This window comes from Pleuronectes platessa, chromosome 2 (assembly GCF_947347685.1).
Source record: "Pleuronectes platessa chromosome 2, fPlePla1.1, whole genome shotgun sequence".
Classification (NCBI taxonomy): Eukaryota; Metazoa; Chordata; class Actinopteri; order Pleuronectiformes; family Pleuronectidae; genus Pleuronectes; species Pleuronectes platessa.
In genome coordinates, this window is record NC_070627.1 from 14,326,774 (window position 1) to 14,342,119 (window position 15,346).

The following is a 15,346-nucleotide window of genomic DNA, read 5'->3' on the forward strand; positions in this document are numbered from 1 at the left end:
TTCTGATCAATATAGATTGTTATTGCTCTCAGAACAACAAAGAACAATTTGTGTATCACAGAGGACTTTAAGACTAAAAACACGGTGTTGATGATTGTTAAATTTTGGAGATTATGGACACTTGGATGACACCACAGGAGCAGCATGGAGGCATTTTAGTTGTGCTCTTTAACGTTTAAAGAAGTGGTCACCGTTTTCTTCAATTGTATTGAATTTGGCTGCTACACTTTTTACCCCAGAAGTGTTCAGTGGACTCAAACATTTGATTTGACCCACCCTTTCATCGGCATAGTGGTGAGAAGTTAATGAGTGAATTTTCATTTTTGGGTGAACCATCCCTTTAAGACAAACCAGTATAAGTATCTCTTCAGGCGCTTCAAGAAGCTCCTCATTTACACAACACGAGAACGTCGTCGTTTCTTGAAATGTCGTCATAGGGACACTGAGGTGAGGCCTTAAGAAATGACTGAACTGATGAAACTGTCTCTTCTACCTGTGTGACTGCAGTTTGTCCACTAGATGTCACTAGCACCTCACATCAGATGAGCTTCTCAGGAGCTTCGCAGTTTGTGTCACAGGTTTCACTGTTGTCACTTTTTACAAACCTTCACCAAAGAGTCATGTTGGCTCCTTTGTGATATCTGTTACCGTTGGGTTGTCATCAGGATCATGCAGAGAGTGGGACAAGGTCCAGGGACGAACATGTTTTGTTAAAGGGGCTGGTCCAGGTTTTTACTTGACTATAATTTTTCATAACGTTGGGTAATAGCGCAGTTTTCGACATTTTCTGTCTCTTTCTTTTGTCACAGAGTATGGATGTTAATGTAAACATATATTTATCTCACTCTTACCATGTTAACTGTAACATACTTGTTATCTTAATGCTTTAAACTGAGGAGTTCCTAGTGCTTGGTTGAAATAAACTGATTAACCGTGATCCATTAAAAATCTACAGGCAAGCAGACTTCCAAAGTAAAAGCATAAATCAAATTGTTAAAATCAAATTTGTAATGTAAATATGAAAGATTCGTGTTTCTTGGATTCAAACAAGATCACTCAGAACCTACATTTTGAGGAATGTCTTCCAGTAATTAAGTAAATGCTTTCTGGATGAGAGTGGCCTTGCGGATTTATCATGGATGACATAATGAGTGGTTTCAGGTTGTTGTGTGCCATCCCCACAAAACCACAGGGTTCTCTCTCTCTCTCTCTCTCTCTGCTGTTCCCATACACTCAGAGAAAGCCTATAATTAAAAAAAACTTATATAAAGATAAAACTGTCTGTAGCTTTAACTGAAGCACCACACGTATTATTGGTGGTTGTAAAGTAGAATTAAAACACGGAGAGTGGCCAAGTAAGACAAGTAAAGTTTGTTTATTGTTATTAATGAAGCTTCCAGGAAGTTTTCATTTATCACAAGTGGCAGAGTTTCTGTGAAAAACTCAGACCCCTGACAGAGCTGTTCTCTCTCTCTCTTTCTCACACACACACGCACACACACACGCACACAAACACACGCACACACGCACACACACACACACTCATATGATAATGAGGAGCCTCAAGGCGCAGTGGGAGCAGGAGCCATTTTTTTCACCATTCAAGCGGAGTTGCGCGGACGGAGCGGAGGTGCTGCTGCCGCTGTTGTTGTAGCTGCCACCGGCGTGTGTGTGTGAATGTGTGTGTGAGTGTTTCCAGTCCACGTTAGCACCGGTTTACTTCTTCACACCCGCGGGACTGACCGGAGAGAAGTGCGCCCGCTGAGAGCATGGCTCCTCCGCAACAAAGGGAAACTCACAGGCGGAAAGTTTGAAGAAATACGCATCTGTAGGAAACCAAACTGTGAGAGCCAGAGGAACACGCACGGAGGAGCGATGCGCTGCGTTAACTGGGATTTGTGGTTCATTTTCTGGAGTTTCAACCTGCTGCGGCCGGCGCGTCCGCTCACCGTCCACATCAGTGAGGATGCGGGAGCCGGGACGCTGGTGGCCGGCGGGGCGCGGGGCGCACGGTGCGTCCTGGATCAGGTTCTCGCTCCGAAGTTCACGGAGCGGTTCCTGGAGACGGACCCAGCCGCGGGCGGCGTGTTTGTGTCGGACTCGATCAAGTGCTCCACGCTGCCCTCCAACCCCTTCACCGTGTACACCGTGGAGGACTGCACGGACTCCGGCTTCAGGCACCTCCTCACCAGCCTGTACGAGGTGCACGTTCACGGTAGGAACTGTTCAAACAAGCGCAAAAAGAAACCCCAGTGGGACATGGAGGTCCTGAGTTTGTTCACCCGCAGCCACCACCGCTCAGACTGCCACCCAGCCGGCTCTGCTCTACTGCCAGTGGGAGGTCTGCTACCTGGCTCCCCAGCCCGTTGCAAAGTCACCCACAGCCGGGACTTCTACTTCTCTGAGGGGGGCTTGTTTTTGTCTGAGACTCTGTGCTGGGGGCAGGACACCCTCCTGGAGCTGGACCTGGTCTGTGACATTCTCACTGGAACCGGGGTGAACGCTAAAGTCAACCCCATCATCACCCACTGGCGTGTGGGGCAGGGTCCCTTCAGGCAGGCCCACCTTGGGAAGCTGTTAGAAAAGGCAGCTCAGTCTGATTCAGGGATTGTGAGCAGAAGGAGGAGAAGCATCAACAGTAGCCCCCAGTTCCAGCCCCCCATGTACCAAGTGGCCGTGGCAGAGAACAGGCCTGCCGGGACTCCTGTTGTTGTTTTGAAAGCAGTGGATGTGGATGAGGGGGAGGCGGGCAGGCTGGAGTACTTCATAGAGGCTCTCTTTGATAGCCGGTCCAACAACCTCTTTGCTGTGGACCCGGCCAGCGGAACCGTGTCCACAGTGGAGGTGCTGGACCGGGAGACAAAAGACACCCATGTGTTTCGTGTGACCGCAGTCGACCACGGCACCCCCCGGCGTACCGCCATGGCCACGCTCACTGTGACAGTCAGTGACACAAACGATCATGACCCTGTGTTTGAGCAGCAGGACTATAAGGAAAGCATCCGAGAGAATTTAGAGATAGGTTATGAAGTGTTGACCGTGAGGGCCACTGACGGAGACGCACCTGTCAACGGCAACATCCTTTACCACTTCCTCAACAGCAACGGGTCCAATGACGTGTTTGAGATCGATTCCAGGTCTGGTGTAATCCGCACCAAAGGCCTGGTGGACAGGGAGCAGGTGGGCGCTTACACGCTGGTAGTTGATGCTAATGACCAAGGTCGTGACCCCGGGGCCCGCAATGCCACAGCTACAGTTTACATAGTGGTGGAGGACGATAACGATAACGCTCCCCAGTTCAGTGAGAAACGCTATGTGGTCCAGGTGCCCGAGGACATGGCCCCCAACACGGAGATCCTGCAGGTCACCGCCACTGACCAGGACAGAGGGAGCAACGCGGTCGTTCACTTCAGCATCATGAGCGGAAACACCAGGGGCCAGTTTTACATCGATGCCCAGACGGGGAAAATAGACCTGGTGAGTCACTTGGATTATGAGGCGAACAAAGAATACACTCTGAGAATTCGAGCTCAGGACGGAGGACGCCCTCCCCTGTCCAACATCAGCGGCCTGGTGACGGTGCAGGTGTTGGACGTCAACGACAACGCCCCCATCTTTGTCAGCACCCCGTTCCAGGCCACCGTGCTGGAGAACGTGCCGCTGGGCTACTCCATCATCCACATCCAAGCGGTGGATGCAGACTCCGGAGAAAACTCCAGGCTGGAATATCGGCTCACTGACACCACACCAAACTTCCCCTTCAGCATCAACAACGGCACCGGGTGGATTGTAGTGGCAGCCGAGCTCGACAGGGAGAGTGTTGATTTTTACAACTTTGGCGTGGAGGCGAGGGATCAAGGCTACCCCGTCATGTCCTCGTCCGCCAGCATTAGCATGACTATTCTGGACGTCAACGACAACAACCCGGAGTTCACTCAAAAGGCCTATTACATGCGACTTAATGAGGACGCATCCGTGGGGACCAGTGTGGTGACAGTGTCAGCTGTGGACCAGGACATCAACAGTGTGGTCACCTATCAGATATCCAGCGGTAACACCCGCAACAGGTTCTCCATCACGAGTCAGAGCGGAGGGGGGCTCATCACCCTGGCACTGCCGTTAGACTACAAACTGGAACGGCAATACGTCCTCACTGTCACGGCCAGCGATGGCACTCTCTACGACACCAGTAAAGTGTTTGTTAACGTCACAGACGCCAACACGCACAGGCCTGTGTTCCAGAGCTCCCATTACACTGTCAACATCAACGAGGACCGGCCGGTGGGCACCACTGTCGTCGTCATAAGTGCCACAGACGAGGACACCGGCGAGAACGCACGCATCACCTACTTCATGGACGACAGCATCCCTCAGTTCGACATCGACGCGGACACGGGAGCTGTCACCACCCAGATGGAGCTGGACTACGAGGACCAGGTTTCCTACACTCTCGCCATCACCGCTCGGGACAACGGCATCCCACAGAAGTCGGACACCACCTACCTGGAGATCCTGGTGAACGACGTCAACGACAACTCTCCGCGCTTCCTCAGAGACCACTATGTGGGTTCTGTGATGGAGGACGTGCCGGTGTTCACCAGTGTGGTGCAGGTCTCCGCCATCGACCGAGACTCGGGGCTCAACGGCCGCGTCTTCTACACCTTCCAGGGCGGGGAGGACGGCGATGGAGACTTCATCATCGAGTCCACCTCTGGCATAGTTCGCACGCTGCGCAGACTGGATAGAGAGAATGTGCCTATTTACAGCCTGCAGGCGTTTGCTGTGGATAAAGGTGTTCCTGCTCTGAAAACAGCAGTAAACATTCAAGTAACAATCCTCGATGTGAACGACAACCCCCCTGTGTTTGAGAAAGATGAGTTTGATATCATGGTGGAAGAAAACAGCCCCATAGGCGTTGTGGTTGCACACATATCAGCCACAGATCCAGACGAAGGCAGTAATGCACAGATCATGTACCAGATAGTGGAGGGAAACATCCCAGAGATCTTCCAACTGGACATCTTCTCCGGAGAACTGACCGCATTGATAGACCTGGACTACGAGATCAGATCGGAGTATGTCATCGTGGTGCAGGCCACCTCCGCCCCTCTGGTGAGCCGCGCCACCATCCACATCAAGCTTGTGGACAAGAACGACAACATGCCCATGCTGAAAAACTTCCAGATAATCTTCAACAACTACGTGACGGACAAATCGAGCAGCTTCCCCACGGGGGTGATCGGCCGCATCCCCGCCCACGACCCCGACGTCTCGGATCAGCTCCACTACAGCTTCGAGGTGGGGAACGAGCTGAACCTGGTCCTGCTGAACCAAAGCACGGGGGAGATCCAGCTGAGCCAGGCCCTGGATAACAACCGGCCCCTGGAGGCCTCCATGAGGATCTCTGTGTCAGGTGAGACTGTTGGATAACTGTGTTTAATTTGACTCCACCCGGGTCGTGAAACCTAATCCAGCGAGGGAAGACCTGTCCCACTGAGATGTGGTGCTGCTCTATTCACATTAACATGTCCTGTCTGTTCATTTACATTTACGCCTCACTGCACTAATAGAGGTGATTATGACTCGGGTTTTTCTGTCTTGGCTTCAGTAACCCAGAGTGATTTAAATATAATAGAAATATTCATGGAAGAAGATTATTATTCATTGCAAGGTATTTGTAATTCACACCACTTTGAGAACACACACACACACACACACACGCAATGCTGGATGACAAGGATGTACCTAATCATTTATATTCTGAGGTAAATTGTTTCTCTTGGCTCACGTCGGTGGAGGATTTATAATTAAGGTATTTTTCTTGGTTACAAAAGCCTGATTTAGCTCCGGAGATTTAAACAGCTGTTTGTCTGAGCGTGTCCTCGTCCTGTGGGATCCACACTCCAGCGGGCAGACATCATGCCCCATAAATGCCCATCAGATTCCCCCCCACCCCAACCCGCCACAAACAATGAAAGAACTGATTCAATTATGGTCGGTTTTTATAGCTCACTTAGAGTCAAAAATAAGTGTTGATGTTCTTTAGGTGTCATATTGTCTGACAGGCTTGTTCTTAATTTGACAGAAACACTGACATTTAACAGCTGTCCGTGTTCCCTGCACACACACACAGTGCTAAGGGCTTCAAAGACAACACGAGCAGGTTAAGATGTTTGTGCCAATGTTTATTGTAGGATAAGTAGGGTCACGTTAGGGCTGGGCGATAACACAATAGCAATTATCTTAATGTTAATAAATAGCAATAGATATATTGACATGAAGCTGATGCATTGTATAGTAACAGTGAGGAGGAATAACACATCGTTGATCGACCTCAGATTGTTTAAATGTTTCGCTGTTTATCAAGCGTTTGTTTTTTTCCTGCTTACAAAGAAGAGTTTAAAACAACAACCTTCAGTCAGGAGCAAAAATCTAAAATTGTGACTTAAATGAAATAATATTAATGTGACATTGATCGTGGTAATGATCGGAATCGACTGATATCCTGATGTAACTTTTGCCCATATCGCCCAGCTCTGAAGTCACGCAGGTCTGAAACGTTTCTCACAGGGGGTGGTTAGGTTACTCATGCTAATTGTTGGTGTTCTCTCTCTTTAAATGCAGGTCTTAAACCTTCTGAGTTCCCTGCACCTTTAATTTTGCATGCCAGCGCATATGACGGCTTTTTATTTGCCCCAGATATGTGACTGAACTTGAAGTGCACTCACAGAGAGTGGAGAGGGGGGGGGGGGGGGGGGGGGGGTTGTGTGTGTGTGTGTGTGTGTGTGTAACTGGTGTACCCTCGGTTGGAGCTCATTTGTCTCAGTGTGATCCGCTGTAAATCTGCCTTTTCTTTGACCTTGGCATAACCTCAGTGGAAAGGAAACCGAACCGGGGACGGTTGTTCAGATGTTGGACATGAAGGTTAAAGATGAAATCAGATACCGAACAGGAACAGGGAGGATTAAGGCTGAGCCCTGGGATTCAGTTGATTTCCCTTGCATGGGATGAACAAAACAGTGGAAGTGCAGATCAAGTGGTTTCCCATTGGTTGATGAGCTGATACTGACGAGCAGATACAGTATAGTTAGCGTGGGTAGTCGGTACTATGGATCAGAGCGGTGCTTTGCCTCTCTGGAGAACAATAGTGAGCTGTCTATTCAGGGGCAGGCGCTCGAGCTCATACCAGGCTGTGGTTGGGGGCAACAGCTGTGACTCCACCAAGGACCAATTAGAGGCCGTGTCTCCCCAGCGCGTCCAGCACCTGCTGGGGTTTATGTGTCAGCACCCCTGCAGGAGACCGGGGGACAGGGGGAGGGTTGGGGGTGGTTCTATGTTGTGGTTGTGTAAAGTTGTGATATGTGGAAAATACAGTGGTAGTGTAAGAGGGAAGTAGGGAAGTCATTAGAGCGCTGGAGGAGGAGATGGGGCAGGCAGATGAGCTCCTCCTATAGATGCTGCTGACCCCAATTTTCCAAGGCTTCATCCTCCAGAGACCTCCCAAGTCTCTCCCATTATCTTTGCCTTTATGCTGCCGGTTAAGAGGCCCCCCTTATGATGGACGATTTCTGATGGGCTCTTTTGTATGCTGTTGGACTGTGATTAACAGTGTTGCTGAGCACTGCTCTTCATAATGAAATGGATGTAATGTTTCAAACATAGCCACACTCTCGGTTAAATGTTTCCCCCAGAGTCTCTGAAAAGAATCCACAGATTCTGATGATTTCAAATTGGAATTCAGTTTAATCCAATGTGTTGGCTCGACCCAGTCTCACACAGTTTTTGGATTAGATTAGATATATATAATGTGTAATAATATATTTATAATAAGAAGCACATGAGGGTTTTCTTCCCATGCCAATTGTTTCTGCAGTGTGTACTTTATAAATGATCTCCAAGATTTAGATTTTCATCAGTCCCCCCCCCCCCCCCTTTCTCTGATAGAGGTATGATAAGCAGTCAGGACTTTCATATTTTCCTCTAAACAAGGGAAATGATTTTAACGATCGTCTTAATAGAGAATATTGGTCAATGATTATATATCAGCCTCTTAAAAACACATCTGACACACCACCTGGGGATCTTGCTGCCTTATTGTATATTGGCTGTGTACACTGGGCAGAAATTAGTGATTAGTAATCATTTAATCAGGTTAAGGAGTTAAGGAGATTTACAGTGGTGGTATGGGACTGCTGGTCCTGCCTCTGTACTCGATGGGAGAGAACAGAGCCTCATAAACTCATATCAGGATTATCTCTGGATTAATCGTTATCGGTGCGATAAAGCAGCTCATTTCAGGTTTGTTGTATTCTGACTCACATTCCTGCCACGTTGAGGACGGAGCTGATATCCGATTCTACTCTTCGCGTGTGTCTCCTCTGTATTGTGAGGAGAATTTCAGTCGCACTGCAGGGTGAGAGGCCGGGTGTCGTCTGTGGGATTAGATTTGCTGCGTCTGTATCCTGGGTTCTGTCAGATCACTGTTGACATACTCAGGGGCTGATCTACTGTTCCCAGGCAAGCGTGAGCCTGCATAAATAGCTGTTTGCATTTGACGGGAAAGATTTTTTCCCCCCCTGCTTCTCATGCATCCTTAAAGCCATGTTAATTTGTCTTTGGAAACTATAGCTAATCCCTAATTATTCTTCATTTTAGCCATGTTATTATGCTTGGTTGTTGGAATGTGAGGTGAATATGTGGTTTTCTGTGGTTTTTCACTTTTATATTTACATCTCTTGCTCTATGAAGTGACTCTGTAAGAGATAGATTTGAGCTCTGTGTGACAAAATGTGCAGTTTTCACATTATTGCTCATAACAACTCTGCCATGAAAACACTTTGTCCTTGTTTTCATTGAATTCTGAGCCCCATTCCATTTCGTGTGCGTGTGCTCACTTTGAAAACACCAATGGAGAGAGGAAAAATCACGCCTCCACAACTAATGATGGCACTTTGATTCAGCTCACATCACACTGCAGGTTACACACATGCTCAAATGACACGGTGGACAGCAGTAATTTTGTCTCTTTAGACATTGTCCACACAGGCGGCTTCAAAGTGTGAGTGGCTGTGGACGCTCCAAGGTTAAACTACTCTGCTCTTTAAGTTGTCTGAGCCAAGCCCTCTGGCATTCAGCCCAACTAACTGCAACACACAACAAATATGCTTTTATCTATCTAGTTTTCTTTAAGATGCCGTGGTCCTATTGCTATTTTTTTTAAATATATACATTTAGATGGGATGAGATTGTGAAATTGTTTTCTTCCACAATCTGATGGAATAGTGAGAATCGTGTGCGGCTGCATAAGTTTATATGTTATCTTAGACGTCCTGTCCTTCACCATCCTTGGATAAGATAAAGCTACAAGACTAGAATTTTAATGGCGGTGACTCTCTGCTCCATTACATAGTGAAGTACAAGAATGAACCAAGGCGTCCACAGCCAGAGTAATTTCATATTAATCTATTAAGTCTCCAAACTGTCTCTGCGGGGACTTTCTCAGATGTTTGTTTCTGTAACACTAGATTGTCAAGTTGCACAAATCTGCTGTGTGTCTGTGTGTGTGTCTGTGTGTGTGTGGGGCCTCCAACAGCTGGACAGCTCTGATTGCTTCTCTCCTCGCCGTCATATAATTATTTCGCTCAAGCGGAGCTCATGTTGGATTTCTGCGTTCTTTGTGGGTGATGGGTTTCGGTTTGCCTCGTGCTTGATTTCGCAGGATTCAAAGTCACAGCTTGCGAATGCTCGCCCGTGTTTTGTACAACTGGAGTCATCCCTAATTCTGTCCTGTTCATTCTTCCAGCCCCCCTCGCCCTCCCCGGACGGCGTTAGTCACACTTGCGAGCTTGCTCGGAATGTTTGTAGCGCAGTTTCTCTTCTTTCTATCCCCTTTAACGTCACCTATCACCTTGATCCTGTTTCTCTTCTCCCCTCTTTTTGTTTGCGTGTCACCAATGCCCATTTTTCTCCTATCGCGCGGGGTCTATGGCTCTCACCCCTGCACCCTCCCATCATTCCAAGCTCCTGCACCACTCTCTCTGACCCCCCCCCCCTCCTCCTCGTCCTTTGACTGTTGTGTCGTCCACCCCCCCCCCCCCTCCCCACCTCTTCGCTGTGAAAGGAAGAATGCCTAAGAGAAATGCTTTGTTAAGCGCCCAGTTGTCATGGAGAACCCAGCAATGCCTGAGAAATTCCTTGTGGGTGGGGACGAGGGGTAAGGTCCCTTTTGTGGAGCCAAGTTTGTGGGGGGAGGGAGAGGGGGAGTTGGGTTAAAGGGGTGGTGGTGGCATAAAGTTCTAAAGAGCAAACTGTCCCCCTCTCCCTCTCTCTCCGTCAAAGAATGTACAGGCTTTCTTCTGACCTGCGGGGCTGACCCGTCTCGTCGGTTGCTTTTCCCTCCACTAATGTTTTTATAACACCTGACCGCAGGCGTAAACTTTCCATCGGCTGTGTTTTTAGTTTTTTTAGGGTCTGGCCTTGCGTGTGACAGGCTTCAGAGACCCTCTGTTTCCAAAGCACTCTGGAGCTCAGAGCTGACGGTGATATGATCGGGTCGTCTCTGAGCTCTTTGATTTGTCACACAGATGCACTCGGAGGGGATCCGATTTCTTGCTGCTGGCTTGTTTCTGGGCAGGAGAACATCTTCCTGTGGGCCTCACTCCTATACGCTTGGTTGCACTGAAGGTCCAGAGGAGATGTGTGTGTGTGTGTGTGTGTTTGTCGTTGGGTGTGTGCGTGTGTGGGGGTGGAATGACATCATCTATGTGTTAGGAGGGGAAATCGTGTTTAGGATTAGGGCCGGCGCATCGCTGGGGTGAGTCCTTGCCGTGCTCGCATCTATCTCGGCATTGTCCTCAATATCCCAGGAGACAATGGGAGCGGGCCCTGTCTGGAGTTGCCCCCCCACACCCACACCCACCCCCCCCAGCCCTGTCTTTGTGTCCACTTGTTTGCACCAGTGCTGCTGTCTTCGGAAGAGTCTCACCAGACCTGTTATTCATCTGTGACTTGCACGATGTACTGTACGGTCTGACACTTTTTAAAGTGGCCCCCTTCACTGAATCACTGATTGAGAAGGATTTGTAAATCTCAAGCACATTGATAGGAATAAAAGTAGAGATTGAATAGTTGGCTAAAACAGACAAATGGTTAAAAAGCCGAAAAACAAATGGATAAATTCTTAAAATCTACAAATATCGGATATATAGTTAAAATTGGTGAACAAATAGTGGATGCTTGCTTGAACTGGCTGAATGTGATGGATAAGTGGTTCATTAGTGAGGTAAAGTAAATGGGTATGAACCTTTTTGGATAAAAGTAGTTTTTAACAGATCTTTAATCACTTTTATTTGATTGATTATATGTTGAACAACAGCTTACAGATCTAATGTGTAACAATTCATAATTAAAGTCTCTAAAAATGACTAGACCTATTTTGTTGACTTGTGTAACTCCAAAATACAACAATGTTCAGACCCAGAGAAATCACCAATTTTATTCAAGGTAATGGGACGTTTTATTTTTGTAGCTTTTTAACTGCATCATATATTTTTTACTCATCTCTACAAACGACGCATTATGAAGGAAAAACTCCCCCTTGGCTGTTTTCTTCCTGCCACTTTTTGTCTTGTTTCATGTGTAAATAAAATAATTAAACATCTCCACTGAGCACAGCATCGTTACAGCGCCGGCTTCTCACACTGTGCGAGTGACAGATTATGTTTATTTAACAGGCCATTACCTTTACGCTACATTGCGCTCATTTAGTCTCGATCCAGACTGAGATTTCACAGTGACCTGGTTTCATATGGTTTGACGCTGTTAATACAATATGGCCGCATTAGACCCTCAGACACGACGGTGTGAGGTGTGACTGACTGGTGGAGGTGATGGACCTTAGCGTGCAGCAGTTTAAGATGTTTCGTCAGCGTCAGATTTTTATCAGTAGTGACAGGAGGGCATCGGGCTAACTAAACAGATGGTTTCCTCTTGAGCTACCACGGTGGTGTGATCACAGATTGGTGGATGTGAATGAAGGACTGACACATTTCTACATTTTCACATTTCTACATTTATTGACTGTTTACAAATTTGTCTTTCCGCAAATAATTTAGCTGTGATAGTTTTCAAACACTTCAAAACTTCAATGACCCCCACTCTCCTCTTGTCAAATATCGGACTAATATCAGATTTAGTCTTCAATGGGAATGGAGACACTTGGCATTCACTCCCAGGTCAAATGACTCTGCAGTTGACACCGGTTTTTATCGGCTCTGACTCCATTCGGTTGTGATGGAAACATGATGCTAATTTCTTCTCCCTCTTTATTTTGGCAGTCTAGACACTGACACTGCACCTTTTCAGGCACGGCATTATGAAGTGCATTGAACATCTGGGCCCTGGGGCCTAAATAGCCATTCATGTTTGTGTACTTTTTATTTATTGCATCTTTAGGAACAACGTGCAACAGCAATGTTTTTCTTGGAATCGTACAAGATGCAAAACAAGTTTACTGACAGACGGATTACAAACATGAGTCACGGGAGGGAAATAAAAACATAAAGGCCGACAACCTGCTAATAATGGTGTAAGAGATGTATAAGTGACAATATCATGATTGTGCTTCTGGTTGCTCTGGATCTAATATCTATCTACTGACTATCGGGTACATTTGAATAAGGCCTCATGCTTGGTCACTTCTCTGCATGCTAATGTCTCTTTACCAATGCGCTGACAGCAGTTTTCCTTTTGATATGCAAATGCTCCGATTGGAAGAGTTCAGATCCTTTTCTGTGGCTCTAAAAGCTGCTTTACTATAGAGGAAGAATCCGTGGAATGCCCTCCTCTCATGGTCCTCACTTTCAGCAGGGAAGTGTCTTCAGGGGATGCTGTGGCAGGGTCCGCAAATGAGTACGAATGGCCTCCCTCCAGCGTGGTCAGCTTATCTCCTGAATGGAAGTATCAGGAGAGGGAGTGTGGGTTCGCTCGGAGTCCTCTGGATGGAAATCCTTGGGTTGACATTGAGCTGCACCAGCAGTTTCCAGTATTGAGGGGCTGTAGGAACGAGGTGTTGTGGTTACCGTCACAGCTGATCTTTGTTCTCTTTTTAACTTCTTAATCTGAATTGCTCTGCAGGAGAAGATGAAACAGTCAGTTAAACCAGCTGCTGAATTTATTCAAACCATATTTCACAGACAAAGTCAAAGACCCAATGTATATATGTTCAACCTGTATATCTTTTGTTCTAAAACAAAGCAACAATATGCACACAGGAGTAATTGGTAATTGCACATTATGATGTTTGGTGTAATTTGGATTGCTTGATGTAATGGCTCTAACACGCCTCAGATACAAATAACAGAAAATCTGCTGCGTAGGCGTTTGAGCATTCTGCCCGTTCCCTCCTCTGAGGGTGAGATTTGCACGTGGGTTTTCTGTTACATGAGCTGTTGGTGTTTTTACTTCCTGTTGTTCGGCTTCTCCCCAACAACGGATCCAACAAATGAGCTCTCGACCTGGTGGGGGCGACAAGCTTTTTATCCCGGCTGTCACTGTGGTCTGAAAATTCCCCGAGCTGCAATTGTGAAATGTTTTGGGTGATCACAGAAGCTTAAAAATGTCTCAGCCAGCCCCTCATTTTAATCTCCATACAACTCATTCCTCAGCTACCTTGACTGTAGGCAATGTAGAAGTTGGCAAATGTGCTTACAATGTCTTTTAATTGAATGGCTAATGGTATAGAGAATTTTTCTATGAAAATCCCACTGCATCTCATTATGTAAAACATTCAAATATATCTCTCGATTTATCTTTAACTTAAGGGCGTAAATCAGTTACCAATTGAATATTTCCATTTGCATGTTACAGATCCTAGTCTGATAAGTGTAATTTACGACCTACTACTTGTTAACACTTGAATCCCAGTCATGTTACAGCAAGCAGTTGACTGCCGTATGTTGATGTTTCTAAATCATCTATCATCTGTAGATTAAGAAGCCACAGGATGTAGACAGTGGATATCTTGGCCGAGACTCTGTGTTGTGTTCACCTCACACTGTGTACAGTCTATAAGTTCTATTAACAAACGAGTTAAATGTTCCTTCACTCAAAAGACAAACAGATACTTTGTGTAGGTGTTGTAGGTCAAGACAAAATTTCCGCTTACCTCTCAGCTACCCGAAAAAATAAAAAGCATTTTGGTTGATATGTTATGCTCCGCCTCTTTCGCTCTCCGCACAGACTGTGTACCTGCGGACAACCTGCTCAAATGTGTTTGGTCAAACCAGAAACAGAAACCAGAAGACTTCTGGGCCCACTATCTTGTCCTTTGCTTACAGATTCTGTGTAAATCTGTTTATAAAGATCTCTCATAACCTAACTGGGGTTTATGAGCAGATTGTGATGCACATGTGACTCAGATTGGATTAAATAAAGTACAATTTCACAGCTATAGGTCAAGGTTTAATCGATTCTTGTGACCAGGGGGTCTTCTGTACTCTACTGGGCTTGGTGATGGGAATTATATGATAATCTCAGTATTTTTAAATTCCCTGGGTAAACACGTCTTGATTTCTGAAGGACAGATGGTGATCTTGATACATGAGCTGTATATAAGGAGCTGTAGGTGGATGCAGTCCCGGCAGGAGTCGTTACAGTATTTTAATGCGAAAGGCAGTGGTGGTGGGGTGTCAGCCTCAGCCGTTGCCTGTCTAGTGGGGGGTCAGGAAGAGGGGAGATTGGGGGGGGTATAGGGGTAATGAAATGAAAAACCAGTCCTTCCCTTTGAATGCATGCAGCCCCCTCCCCCAACCATCCACCGGCCTCCATTCAAACGCAGTTTAGAGTGTTTCACCTTTCAGCCCCGGTTAATTCAAGCAGACCGCTCCCCCGGTCACATTTTACTGTGCCCCTTTTGATCAGCAGGACTTGAGATTCCAGCTTTTGAATTAAAACGACACCAGACAGAGAGCACTTAAGTGTTAATGAAGGAGACATCTGATAAGCTTGATGTAAGAGAGTTAAGACTGAGCCTCGGAGCTCCAGCATTGTGATAAACTTCTGCTCCCTCGGTCTTTAACCCACATCAGCGCTCATTATTTTCTGTCCAGGACAATTTTTTCCCCCTTTCTACTCTGGAGTGTTAATTGAAGCTCAGCGTGCTGGCTGCTAGGAGGGTGAGGATTAGGCCTGTTGTCCTGCTGAATGATCTCACTGCCTGTACAGTGGGCTCCTTTCCCATTTGTCCAAATCAGATCCATTCCCATAAGAAATAAAAAAAACAAGATTTGAGTAGGCTTCAATTGGGATCATGCCATTTTGCTCAATGCATGTCCAGGGAAATGATCTG

At 46.8% G+C, this 15,346-nt stretch overlaps 1 protein-coding gene across 1 annotated transcript in view; it reads left to right on the plus strand.

Moving 5' to 3' along the window:
* Positions 1 to 1,875: 1,875 nt before the first annotated feature.
* celsr2 (cadherin, EGF LAG seven-pass G-type receptor 2) overlaps positions 1,876 to 15,346 on the plus strand; it is a 62,861-nt gene continuing 49,390 nt past the window's right edge. The window contains exon 1 of the mRNA XM_053446808.1: positions 1,876 to 5,413. Coding sequence (XP_053302783.1) covers positions 1,876 to 5,413 — 3,538 coding nt within the window. The remainder of the gene's footprint in view (positions 5,414 to 15,346) is intronic.